Genomic DNA, 14,437 nt, shown 5'->3' with positions numbered 1-14,437 from the left:
ATGTAAGCAGCTGGGATGAAGAATTAAGCAATAACAAAGCAATTCATTAAAAAAAAAAAACAGGATCATTTCTGGCAGAGGGATCTCATTATGATGAGAAGCGGCGGAAGCTGGAAAGTTTTTAACAGCAGGTGTTTGCAGGAAGCAGCCTCTGCTGCCGTTTGCAAAATCTACAGCAAAGGTCAGATAATGTGGACTTCTCACAGCTGCAGCTGAGTGCATGCACCTCCAGTCCTACTTTTATCATAAAAGGAACCATTTGGGTAACATTCCTGAAAAATAATCCTGCGAGACAGACGGATGGGCCTCTTGAGCTGAAATGCTTGACGCTTCATTTTGATGAAGGCCTTTGCAAAAGGAATTTTTGCATTTTTTTTTTTTAAGCTAACTTTGCAGCTAATGACACATTGTCAAATACATGTCATAAAGTGCTATAGCTGATCACCTCACGACTGACGTGTCCTCATGACAGGAAACACGCTGGTTGGTGCAGTTTGTCACCTGCCCCACAGTTTTTGGTCATTAAGTGGTGTCGAAAACAAGGAGACGCATAGTTTAAGGACAGGTCTCTCAGCCAAACAGCTGACACCTTCACCGCAGCCCCCCTTCCCATCCCCTTCCTACTCCCTCTCCAGCATGCTCCAGTTGAAATAACTCCAAATCAACACAGCAGCCAGATGCTCCTTCTGCCTGGCCTGAAACACCACACTGTCTGCAGAGGTTGACTCTTCTGCTTTTGCGTTGTCTGTTATTGAGTCTTGAGGTCTTGTATTTCTCATCCCAGTCGCAGCAGTCTACCCAGACCATTTTCCGCAGAGATGTATTGATCAGACTCCCAGCCCTCAAACCTGTAATGATTCAGGGAAGCTCGACATCACACACATCTCAGCCATGGTTTCATGTTCGAGCTGCCCAGTGCCTGGTAAGCAAGAACAGTTCTTAATATCAGCTACCAAGCAGCTCTAATGGCGCAGCTGAGGGTTAGGAAGAAAGAAGAAAATATTTGGGAAGCGATAGAGGGAGTTTAACTTTCCGCAAAGTCTCCAAGAACACGTCACTGAGATGTATCACCGTGTGTATATTCATTAATTTTTAAGTTGCAAAAGAAATCTGGACTAAAAGCTTCCACTAAGATACAAATAACTTTAAAATCTGCCAGTTCACAGATTAGAAACTGAGAACTTTCAAAGCTTTGTAGAAGATCTCAGGGGAAGACTTCAGTGCTGTGCGATTACACTTTACAGTACACTGTAAACTCACTGCTACACTTAGTGCACAAATGCACTCATATGAGCAGGCACTTTGAAAGACGGATGACAGAATATCTTGACTTCTTTTCCTTCCTCTTTGGTGAAAAACTTCTGAAGTGTGCACCCACAAAAAGGCCTTTGACCTTTTTTTCACAGCAGTTTGAGATGAAGTGTGATTTTGAAATGAGATCTGTGCTATAGGCGATCAGATGAATGGAAATTAATGAGGAGAATCCCAAAGTGACTTCCCCCTATACACATTCACTGTATGAACCCAGGAGACACTGTTCTTAACAATTATAATCCATCTGTCTGAAGTAATTAGGACTGCAGGACCAAATGCCTTCGCACCCCATTGAGACCGAACTGACACAACCCATAAAGCCTGCAACAATGAAAGAGCCAGTGGGGCCATCAATTTAAGATGAACTTGTGATGGGAAAATGTCACGCCATTGAAAATGAACCACTTCATGTGTCTTGTTCAAAGAGGATAACAAGACAGTCTACAGCTATGTGGCCAGCTCTGTTATTGGTGCCTTTAAAACTATACACTAATGTCAGTAACATGCTCATAATGATAATGTTTGTGTTGAATTTTAGTTTATTTTCTGTCGCCCAAAATCACAAATACAAATTTGCCCCGGACGGCTAAGTCATGGGGCTGTTTACCATTTTTACCATGTTCACCATCTAAGTTTAGCATCCCGCCAAAAGAAGAGAAAGAATCCCATCCCAGTGGTTGCATTGCCAACCAAGTAAGTGAGCAGCATCTCCGGTGCCAAGGCGCTAAAAAGCCAAATGAGACTCATTCTTGCCAGACGTTGAAAAGGTGAAAATATGTCCAACTCCAATGCCAGATGCAAACACAACCCCATGTCCAAAAATATAAACTGGAAGAGATTGTCCCTTGTAACAGAGGCAGATAAAGTTTCACAAATGATGTCCTTCTGTCACACATAGCAACAGGAAGAAAGGCCCTGAAGCAAATTCAAGACTCATACAGAAGCTGCAACGGGCTGTTGATCAGACTGGAATAGGGACAGCCCTGTACGTGCTGTCCGTCATAGATTAAATTAAGGATAGGTGTCAAGGAGATGATTTGTTTTGGGGTCAGTCATACATGAGTCTATTTGAAAACCAGATGTGAATTATTTTAGCTGTAGCCACATAATAGAAGTGTAAATGTGGCCTGTGAGCCATAACAGTTATTTTTCATGAGATTCTCTGCATTCAGCTTATCTCAAGTATATGAATTACTATATGAAGTCATTACATTCCTGTTTCTGAACAAAACGCAGAACATAAAATACTTGTTAAAGCCTTAAGAAAGGCTTCCGTCTACTCCCATTACTTTTAAAGGAGGCTTTCATGACACATTTTCAGTTGGCAATAGGGTTGAATTTTCAAACAAATGCTAAAAGGCGTCTTGCCACTCCAAGTAGCAGGCATCCAAATGCACTAGGACAGCATGCAGCGCGGTCACTTCTGTGTATGGAAATGTGTGCCACACTGGATTATCGTGTCCGTCTACAAATCAAGGGACTGTAATGGTAATTGTGAGATTAGCCTTTACCCTGCAGAGAGAATGAGACACATATCTCCTCTCTTCTTCTTTTTTTTGCAAAAACCTTACTCCAATAATACAAAACACAATGCTCCAACTGAAAACTAAAGATGCTGACTGACCTGAAGACTACAGACTTAAAATTGCTGCGACAAGTCACTGAGAGCTGGATTTTACACTTCCCACTGCAGACATAAATTAGCATAACTGTAATACTGCCTGAGGTCAAATTTCTTGTTCTAGAAAATCTGCCCCCATAGCTAGAAGGCAGGGTAATTAAGATTTTAGTCCCGACTGCTGCTTGCCTTTGAACACAACCCGACAGTTACCCACGTACGCACGAGTAGACCCGGTGTTTCAGGCTTAATGCTTTGTCTGTTTGTTTTTTTTTTCTTCATTCTTCTTCCCTCCCACAAACATAAACGGCACATTGGCGTCAGACGGGAGGCGCAAAGTCGCAGACGGCTACTGATGGACTCTGCGAGGGCCGTTATCCTCGAGTGTGGGCCTACCAAATGCCCGCTGTCCAATCAAAGAGTCCTGCAGCCGCCCACCACAGACGCAGATTACTCAGACCGTGACTAAAGGCTTCCTTCTCAGCACCAGAGCTGCTGAATGTTAGCAAAGTAGCACAATGCAGCTACTGTACAGGGTGGGCACATCGCATAATCCGTTGCGAGTAACGCCTTAAATTAATATGTATGATTGGACTGTGAATGCACAATAAAGCTAGGACGACGACTTGACGTAAATACTCCATGTTACTCATGAATAGTCAAATCCAACCACCACATATTAATGTCAAAACACAGAGATCAATCTTTTTTTTTTCTGCAATGCAAGGCTCGACACGTCTGCCTGTGCTGCACACCGTATCAGGACGAACTAATGCATTGCATCTCCAAGTGAGTGTCACTGTGAAAATGGTGAAGGTGACTCAGCAGCCGCGCTCTTTTCTGTGGTTTTCTCTGATGCATGAACAGCTCTGATGGCTCCATTAAAAACACGGTACACTTGTTTCACGTCGTAGCATTTCGGTTGGCCTCACTTAAACTAATAGGAGAGAAGTGAAGTGATTAATTAATCGTTTCCATAAAATCTTACTTGAGCCTTAAGGACCCGAGGGATGTAACGGCAGCGTTGGTCTATATTCCTGAACACCAAAATGTCACTACTAGTGGATAAAGATTTTGGAGACTCATTTAAAAAGTCATCGGCACCACCAGTGGTTGTGATTAGCACAATTTCTGCATTTACAAAGCCATTTTGACAAGCCCTATGAATAAAATGAATGCAAGCTTGCACATTAATGTTAAGATCATGAATTTATTTTTACAATGTGTGTGATAGACAGAAGGTTCCTGTTGCATGAGGCATTTTAATGAGGCTTTTTCTGGGGCATTTTCGCTACTACTTCTACCTTGTATCACATCACGTGTTGGTGAGATTCATAGCAGGCCGCGGTACTGTACTGCATGCATGCAGGGGGTTTCTGCTGTGCGGACGTAAACAAGTTATATCTGGGTCAATACAAGCGAAAGGCGACAGTAAATTTGATTTTAAAGTAGATTCAGGAGTCCTGATGTTGGAGGAAGTAGCACAGGTGGATACAAGCAAATGCATATAATGTAACAAATGCCTTTTTTAAAGATTTTTCAAAGACTTTTTTTGGAGACGGAGTACAAAAAGATAGTGCGAATACAGTTTATAAAAGACAAACTGATTAGCTGCCGTTTTGAATAAAGTTTAAACACAGAAAGTGTTCTTCAAACAGCATTTTGAGTAGAGCATGAACGCTGCCCGTGTGCCAGGTGTCTGCTATGACGAGCAGATGTTCTGTAGTGAGTTGGTGCCTCCCATAAAGACGCTCTGCCTGTCTTCATTCAAACCAAACGGGGATCGTTGATTTCAATTCTGTCCTCTGGAGTAAGAATTTAATGTGTCTTTCTGTATTGTTTACTTTGTTTGCAGTGCTAGCTTGTCCTTGTGTTTCTGGAGAAAGACTCCTCCTCTTTGTCTTTTTGTGTTCACTATTTGAGGATATCCAGATTGTGCGGCATAACGCAGAACACACCTCGACAACTTTGACGTCCTGAATGAGCGACCACATGTGATGTCTTATTTGCTACTCTTTATTTGATCTGCATCACAACAATAACACAACCACTCAAAAATCAATGACACTGCAGCACTTTTCATCCCTGCTCCTAACCCCCAACTCCATGCCAACCCCATCCTCGGCTCGTCTCTACTGCCTCCTCATCCTCTCCTTGTATGTTTCTCCACCCTCCACCGCTCTTGTTCTTCTTTCTCTGGTGATCTTTGAGATTACATCACTTTTTTTTTTGCATGATAGGTGTGCACAACCCAATAACACTTCCCACACTGAGGTATGAGTGTCTGTGCACATCCTGCTATTCTATCTTTTAATGTGAAGCCTGTGTGTGAGTGAGTGCCTGTGTACGTACATATTTGTGTGTGTGCATGTGAGTGGCTGATGGCAATGCATTTAAAACATATCTTTCTCCAGGCAGAGCTTAGCTGCTGAGCTTTGATCACAATATGCCTCTCCAAAGCACATGAGGTCAGGCACAACTCAGCGAAACCATCTGCCAGCCAGCATTTCCCACTTCTCTGTCTTTCTATCAGCATTGTGTTTCCTACCTTGAAGCAGACTTCTACCCAAGTACTGAGCTACAACTCGCACACAGTCAAGAGCATCTTGACTGAGCGTTGCATTCATATGCCTATGTATTGAATATAAGCTTTCTAAATAAAAAATTGGACACAGCTGACCTTTCTTGTTATAACATCTGCTTTTTTTTCCTTGAAGGGAAAGCAGAAATCTATTAAAAGCTCCATATTACATTGTGATTAAAGGTGAAAATGATAATAATAATTTAAAAAAGTTATTAGAAATCCCAAATCAAAGTTGGGAAGATGCAGCAATTTGGGTCTTATTTACATTTGTTTCTAACTCATGAGAAATGCAAACAATATTAATTTATTTTGGTTGATATGCAACCAATATCGTACAGCATGTGCAGAAATATGACTGAGCATTTCAAAGAAAACTGGAAAAACAAAATAGTGACAAAAAGCTGTGTGTAAGAGCGCAGAGCTTTTCTCCAGATCCGCCGTTTAGTTCTGTTATATTTCATAATTCTATGTGCATTCCTTCATAAAGTGCCACATTGTATAAATCTACATTGAGCTCCAATGTTTGACATGTTTAAACGTTCCATGTAAAAGCGCTCTTTAACTAATTGGAAGGTTGGTTTTGTAGAAACACGAGTTGATTGTTGCCATCTGGATTCAAGGCTTCCCACACTTGAAAATCTATTGCTGAGTAAATGAAGTCTGATTGTGCTATCTTTGTTCAGATGATGCAATGTTTGTCAGAATTAAATCCCCATTTAACGTCAACTCATAAAGTTAGAATTCGTTAAGACAATAACTTGTTATTCTTTGACCGGGAAGAGATTCGGCTTCACTCCGACGATGACATGAAACCTGTAGAAGATGTTTCGAGCTGATGCTCCAAAATGACTTCATGCCCATCAGCTTCAGTCGCACAGGAATGAGCAGCATCAGGTGATCGCTCCGGTTATAACATGTGAAATGATGAAAATCATAATGAAAGTCAGATCTAATTGGAGAAGCCTGACATTACAAAGAGTTCATGTCTCATAAAGAGCTTTTCTGTACTTGAAAAGAGCACAGGGAGGAGTGGGTGATATGCTGAATACAATGAATACGACCATCGTTATTAAACTTTTATCCCGGATTGATACAGTGGGGTAATGATATTTAATATCACATGTCGAAAAATTACTGAAAAAAAACCAGCTAAAAAAAGACTAAATGATTAATCACTACTAAATAATATTATCAGCAGATTGATTGATACTTAAATACCCCAATAATTGTAGCACTTTGGATAAGTTTGCATTAAATACTGATTATATATAATTTTTCAATCTCCCAGCTCCAATCATAGCTGCATCTACAGTAGATGACAAGTCTCGAGTCCCTTTGTCTGGCCCTTCAGGAGCAATGCATTAGTCTCATTTCCAGCCCGGCACAAAGGGTCTGAGGTAGGTTGAAGGTGGAGACATGTCGGCAGGTGGAATAATTCCAAGGCAGTGACGGCCTGCGTGCAAAGCTTCAACACTGTGATGGTGGCGTTGTAATAAGTGACTGTGTCGCCGTGCAAGAGAGTGTTGCTGCATCTGTGAGTGGAAGTGACAGCCGTAATTCATCCAGCGACACTGAATCATCAATAAAAGAAAGAGACCGAGGCCTTTCGTTGCTGTGTCACAGCCATTTGTTCATCATTCCAGATTCACTACCACGCGCGCTGCCGACGCTCTCCGTTACCCTGGCTCGGCTTCGGAGTGGCGTCGTGTCCTAGGTCTGCGGCGAGGGTGTGTGTGTGTGCTCATCCACAAAACAGATAAATCTAAATAAAGTGTAACTCGCGGCCACAGTCCGCCAATCCCAACAACCCCGGAGCTATCGGCAAAGATTCACAAGCACGCCTGTTGAGTCACATGAAGTGACATTTTTCACAAAAATGAATCACACATTGCAAAGGGCCACAGTTCTTGCAATGTGTGCCAACATCCTCCCTTGTGGGTGTGTGTGTGTTTTTTTTTTTTTTTTCTGACAGTGATTCAGGATGAAAGGCGGTGTGTGCTGGATGCCCGTGGCCCCGGGGCCCGGGTTCACAGAGCAGGCAGCTTCTCTCGAAACCTCCCGCATGTGCGTTATCGATTTTCAAGCTCACCTGGGTTCATTTCACTGCCGCTCCTGAGTAACTGTTCTAAAAAACGATAGCCTGCATTACTTTATCTGTGGCATTTATTTGTAACTGACTGACAGGAGTTTAAAGCGAGCTGGACACATTAAAGGAAAAACTACATTTCCCCAGATGCAGGCACAGGCAGGCTGTCCTCATTCTTACAATTTCACAACAACTGTCAGGTGTTGTGAATATTTGTCTCTGCTTGACATCTTCTCTTTTTTTAGTTGACATTTACATGTTTAGCACCATTGTGCTGTTGAGAGGACAAAATGTGCAGCGTTGGCTAACAAGGAAACACTAAATATGCAAGAAAAGAACATAAAAGGTTCGTAGAATCGATCCACTCGTCCTACTTGTGACAAAAGATCATCCATTAAACCTCATTGTTCATGGCAGCTTTTAAACAACATGATTCAAATAAAGCCGCAATGAAGTCAATTGACCGAAAAACAATAAGCGTTGAAGATCAGAATCCTGAGTTGAAACCACACGCAAGACTATTTAGTTTAAAAACTAGTGTTGCTTTCATGCAGCTCACGCTGTTCTAACACCACGGCACAATATCAATGAATCAACTGAACTGAAACAGCATTTTTCATGAGGCAACTCGCACTGCTGAGAACGTCCCCAGAGAAATATCCGCTTCCTTTCTTTCAAAATGAACGAGGCATTTTGGGAGGTGTAATTTTTAAAATGATGTAAATGAAAGCTTTCTATATTATGTTAAGCAAAAAAAAAGTGGAATGGGGGATGAATATATAAACGATAGAGGGCAAGAGGTTGAGGCTGAGTGATGTTTTATATCCTTATATCCCCACATTAATCCCCTCTCTCTCTCTCTCTCTCTAACTCTCCCTCTCTAACTCTCTCTCTCTCTAACTCTCTCTCCCTCTCTCTTTCGCAGCATCTCTGCACTAATCTGAGATAATAGCTCAATTGCAGCCTTCTTAATGATCACTTTGAGCGTGGTGGCTTTGAGACACCCAGACCCAGGGCACTAGGCCAGTAGAGCGACCAAACAAACAAACCCAGTTACACAAACACACACGCACACAGACACACACACTTGTGGACGGGGACTAGACATCTGTATCGGGGCAATGGCCTCTGAGAGTTTCAGACACATGAAGCCTACGAATGCACTAAGCACTAAGTGCTTTCGGGGAGAATATGTCTCGTCACTGGCTGGCGGTCAGACTGGGAGATGATTTAAAACCTGATTAATGTGAATTAACCATTGGACACGTACACCATTACACATTTAATTTAGTGCTTAATGGTGAGGTCAACATATCTTAATTGTAGTGCTTTACATGGTGCAGAAGAAAATAAGTTAAGAAATCTATATTATCTATCCATTGATCTCTGCAGAATCATTCTAGTTTATATTTACTTACACAAAATATGAGAACTATTATTGTATTACTATCAGCTTTTTCTTCTTTATTTTTTTAAAGGGTTGGATAATAGACTCGAGGTCAATTAGACATACTCAATTCATGAACTAAACAGTTTTTGCCTCAAAGTTTGCTTTATCTGGGCGATAAAACATCGCTGCACTCATTAAAGCTCCGTCGTGAGAATGTAACCTGCGAATGAGTGAGTTAACACAACATGAATTGACCTCAGACCCAATGGGAGACCTGCCTCATTGCATTGCCAGATAAAGGCATAATCCTTTCCACGCTGTGTGCGATTGTCAACAGCCGTGGAGATTATGGAGAGAATTGGAGAGGAACACAAACAACCGCCCCGTCTCACCCTGCAGGGCTGAATGATTTCTTTGCCCACTTTCCATCACTTCAACTTCACTTGTTTTTTATCCCACTGTCTTTGTTTTTCCACATCATCAACAATGCCTCACTTCTACGCTGTCAAACGCAGACAAGCAGCGACAACAACTGTGGGGGGCAAAAAGGAGAAAAAACAAGACATGTTTTCAACACTGATAAGTCTGAAACACGTCAGGATGATGAGTTTCTCTCTTCTCCCCAAAACATCGATGACACACAGCAGAACATTATCTTATTATTCTGCATTTGCAAGTAGATCCCTGGCTGGGAAGTGTCCAGTACACAACAACAACAAAAAGCGGATCATAAGGCAAACAAAAGACTCTCTTTCTTACCACTAATGGACTAATTTTCATCTTGTGGTCTCATTTTCATCTTGTGGACAAATTTTCATCTTTTTTATCTTTACACAATCACTATTGTGTATTTATGCACAGTTATGGTTGTAATCTTTTGTGTGTGTATATATATATATATATATATATATATATATATATATATATATATATATATATATATATATATATATATATATATACCTATTTTGCACACTGCATTTAATTTAATTTCCTTAATTAACTGCAGTTATTGTATTTACTGCAGTTAATTGTATTCATTGTGTTTTTTACTGCAGTTATTTGTATTCATTGTGTATATATATTTTTATATATTTTATTTTGTGTTTAGTTTATTACATTTGGTGTCTGTGGCACTGCTACTTTGACAACAATCTTCCCCTTGGGGATTAATAAAGTATCTATCTAAATAGCGTGTTTCTCCAAGTTATGTCTTTGTATTCAAAGCAACACTTGTAGCATTTTAAAGGAAATGTAGGATTTCAAAGTTAAAGCCAGTGAGCAATTGTGACGATCAATTTACAGGCTTTGCGAGACAGGAGAGAACATATGAAGCGCACACTGAATTCACACTTGGGTTTTTACTCTGTTCTCAACTGGTGTCAGATATACGAAGACAAAGAGCAGCTGAGGTTTAAACACTGTTGAATGAAGCATGAAGCAAGGTTGGAGGGACACTTAGTGCATTTCTAAAACTTGGTGTGTTGGCAAGACTTTGGTGACAAACACTGTTGAAGAGGAGGAGGCTGCATTCCTTGAAAGTTGTTTGAATAAATTAATGAGCTAATGCGAGAGGAGGTGTGGAGGAGCGCAGGCAGGCAGTTTGAAAAGTGGAGGAGTTGTGCAGATTTATTAGGTAAAAGGACACAAAGGAGGAGCCCCGCAGTTTGTTGCTGACTCTGCATATTTGGGAAAAGTTTTTAAAAAAAAATACTGTGAGCTCCAAGTGGCGATGTGAAAACTGCCTCCCTGCAGGTATTGATGTTAAATTCATGAACACGAATGACATGGATCGTTATCACATTCAAGGATGAGAAGAAAGTCAAGACTTTGAAGGTACCGCAGATAAATGGAAACCGGCCGATATGCCGCTATAATCAGGGTGAGGATTAAACGGCGGCTCCGTGTCAGAGTTTTCACAAATCTGACTTTGAGAATTCGAAGCACAATTCTTTTGTTGCCTCAACTGCTGTCGACTCCAGACGAGGCAAGAGGCAGGGTGGCTTTGCGTCTCATCCTCCCCAGAAATGCTGTGCGACCGGTAAACAAAATGTACAGCCTCCGCCGTGGTTGACGTTTTCAATTCTGCTGAAAGGTTCAGAGTTCACTGATGTGCGTCAAAATGTGTTTATTCATGCATTAATGCTCATGTGCGTCTGGTCCATTACTTGTGGCCATGCATACTCATGAGTGCAATTATGCACGTATGAATGTATGTATGGGTGCATGCCGCAAGTGACTGGTCAGAGGGGAATAGAGTTTGGCGTATGGGGGATGGTGATGGGAGGCAGTCTGGGGGTGGACCGGTGGGGGGATGGGGTTAACAGGAACAGGGTGGAGGAGGATCGTGAAGCATAAAGAGGATGAGCAGAAGCAGCGTTTTAAGATATTTACACCTGTTCTTTTGAGGTTCACAAGCAGCATGCAGATTGGATGTAAGGTGACACTGGCATGACAAATATGGAGCTGCGGCAAAGATTTCCTCCTGCATATTTCATGACCATGGTCTGTTGCACCTATTCATCCACTAAATCCTTGTGTTTGGACTTCTGTTTTGAAGTAATATATTATGAATAAGTAGCGTAGAGACCTTTCCATTCAATAATTCAGAAACATTTAAACAAATGCGTACACACTTAATAGTGAACAAGAGACACACGGTGTAATTCCTGCACACAGTTTGCTGTGTGTCAGCTAAATCCTCACCGCAATCTCCCCCTGTGCGGCATATGTTGCGCAGGTTTACGCTTGACTGCGCACGACGATGTCTTTAAGCCGCTTCAGATGTAGAAATAGAACGAGTTTACAGAAGCAACCCATGAGAATGACTTCAATGGTAACACATTCATTAAATATGGCCGGAGCTGCACAGTGTGCCAGAGAAGCGCTCCGCAAAATCAAACGGGGTAAAAGTTAAACAACTGCTATGCCGAGCGAATCCGTGGTCCAACACTCAGGATGCCAGTGCAGAGACAAACCTTACTCGGCCCCATCCGCCTGCCCACGCAGATACAGCACACGCGAGGGAAATAAATGGACACTGTGAGAAGGCCACTCCAATATAATGGCAAGTAATACTGTCAGAATCATCAAATGGTGGGTTGACATTAGTCTCAGCTTAAAAGGCTTTCAGGAGGAGTGTTTTCCCTTAAACTCTAAATGCGTCAGAAGCTTTGCCTGATAGGGAACACAGGGGGTAATACAACCTCTCTGACAATTTCCTATTTCATTCACAAAGGAAAAACTGATGAAAATACAGCCTGACAGAGTAATGATGATTTCTAAACATCGGGGGTAGGGGTGTGTGTGTGTGTGTGTGTGTGTGTGCGTGCGTGGCGGTGACACATGAATTTCTTAGAAACAAAGATGCTCCAAATGACGGGCTTTCTTTAGGATGCCCAAGGACTCGTCCTGCTGACCGCAGAAACAGGGTAACAAGAGCAACACCTCCAGAATAACACGTAAATGAACCATGAGGGGTACACAACAGGTTTATGTATGTGGGACTTTGTGGGAGAAAGACTGAAACAAACAAAGATTGAGAGAGGTATGAGGAAAATATATATATATATATATATATATATATATATATATATATATATATATATATATATATATATATATATATATGTGTGTGTGTGTGTGAGGGGGAGGTGCAGGATTTCCTCCCGAGCCACAATTAACCCAGACACACACACAAAAACATTTCTGCACGGCAAACATGCTGGGCTTGGATTCAGCTTTTGGCACAACTTCGCAGTCTTCCAAAGAAAATAGGCCACAGGCTGGCAGTCAGAACGGAAACTGTAATTCTATTATTTCTGCGCAGAAAAACACATCCGAGGTACCTGTCAGAGCTTTGTGCTGTGCACTACACCGATGCACCGCGCAATCTGTCTCTCAGGTGGACGGCGTCTTATTTGAAGATTGGAAAATGGTTCCTCCTAATTTACCGTTGTTAAGCTAAATATACATGTTATGATATGATATATGTGATTATATATATATATATATATATGCCTAATTCACACTTATTTGTGACTTTCATTGTTTACTCTGAAAGCTAGCTCCCTAAAAATAAAACAAAATGATGTCAGAGACCTATGCGTAGGTGCATTAACAGGTTCATGACATTAAACATTACAGCTTTCCATACACATTCCACTCATGAACAGACCATCAAGGTAAGCTTTAATTGTAGCTGATGGAAGCAGTTCCAGCTATGAAATGTATGATAATAAGACTTTTTCTTCTTTTCTTTTAAGAGCGGTTTTCATAGATTAAAAAAAATGCTGTACAAGATTTAAAGAATACAATAGGATGCTTTGGTTTTAGTCCACATTTTTACACAGTTAATTGCTCGATGATTGGCAATGGGAAGGAAGGGAGTGTGGGGGGGGGGGGGTTGCAGTGACCTAATTAAGTTGTTTTGTCTTTTATGTTCTATTTTAATATCATTGTCACAGGTTATTCCTATAGTGATATTTGCATAACAGTCGGATCGTCACATTTCTTTTTTTTTCTCAGCTTAACAAAGCATATTTTTTTTTCATTTCTCCGCTGTTTTTTTTTTTTTTTTTTACACTTACGACAGTTTTCTTCATCACTGTTGTCTGAGCAGTCGTCATCGTCGTCGCACCTCCAGATGGTCGGTATACACCTTTTGTTGTTGCACTGAAACTGTCCATCCTCACACTCATCCGTTGCTGGAAGAAAAAGAAGAAGACAAAAACAAACATGAGGGGAGAACAGCACCCAGATGGATCAGCGACAAACGGATGCAGTGGGAGTAGTAACCGCTTGTAGTTCAACTGTAATTTGCAAATGAATGCCTAATTGAAATTCAGCATTCATTCAGGTCAATTGGCTGGGGCGCGTCATGGTCTGTGTTTTCTCTCTGTTCTGATCTACTTTATGATAATTAAAAGCTGTTATGGGAGGAGGAGGAACCCGCAGCAGAAGAGGCCGGACGTAATTCTCCACAACATAAAGACAAAGATTCCGTCTGGGATACTACAGCTACTGCCTCTGATGCAGTATGGACGCTCACAGCCCTGGAACACATGACAGACCCCGGACACCCAAGCAATTAATTCAGACTACCACACATTACTAACTAAACAATTCATGTCTTTGCGTTTTAACACATAGATATGTGTGTCTTTTCCTCCTAGCATTAAATGCACACGCGCGTGTGAGTACCGGCAGCTCTTCCCATCTCTCACCTCCACATCCTCATCACTCTCTCACACACACACACACACATACACGGTTTATATTTTATTTCATAAACGTCTCACGCGCGAAGGAAGAGGAAAAAAAAAAAACACTGACCTTCGGAGAAATGAAGCCTCAGGACAAACGAATAAAAAAGTAGCAACGTCCTTATATCCGTCCACATTTCTGAAGGAGGTGATGGAGCTCATTCACATCCACAAAACAAAG

General features: G+C 41.5%; 1 protein-coding gene across 3 annotated transcripts in view; it reads right to left on the bottom strand.

Annotated features, from left to right (window-relative positions):
* The window catches only part of LOC137803460 (low-density lipoprotein receptor-related protein 8-like), a 64,544-nt gene extending 50,107 nt beyond the window's left edge, over positions 1–14,437 (bottom strand). For all 3 annotated transcript variants that reach the window (XM_068601943.1, XM_068601934.1, XM_068601952.1), the window contains exons 1-2: positions 14,327–14,437; positions 13,582–13,698 (exon numbers count right to left, since the gene is read on the bottom strand). In XM_068601943.1, coding sequence (XP_068458044.1) covers positions 13,582–13,698; positions 14,327–14,393 — 184 coding nt within the window. In that variant the 5' untranslated portion in view covers positions 14,394–14,437. The remainder of the gene's footprint in view (positions 1–13,581; positions 13,699–14,326) is intronic.

This window comes from Clinocottus analis, unplaced genomic scaffold (assembly GCF_023055335.1).
Source record: "Clinocottus analis isolate CAN_PGR_092001 unplaced genomic scaffold, fCliAna1.0.p SCAF_11, whole genome shotgun sequence".
NCBI classification, from domain to species: Eukaryota; Metazoa; Chordata; class Actinopteri; order Perciformes; family Cottidae; genus Clinocottus; species Clinocottus analis.
This window is presented reverse-complemented; position numbering and strand designations above follow the sequence as displayed.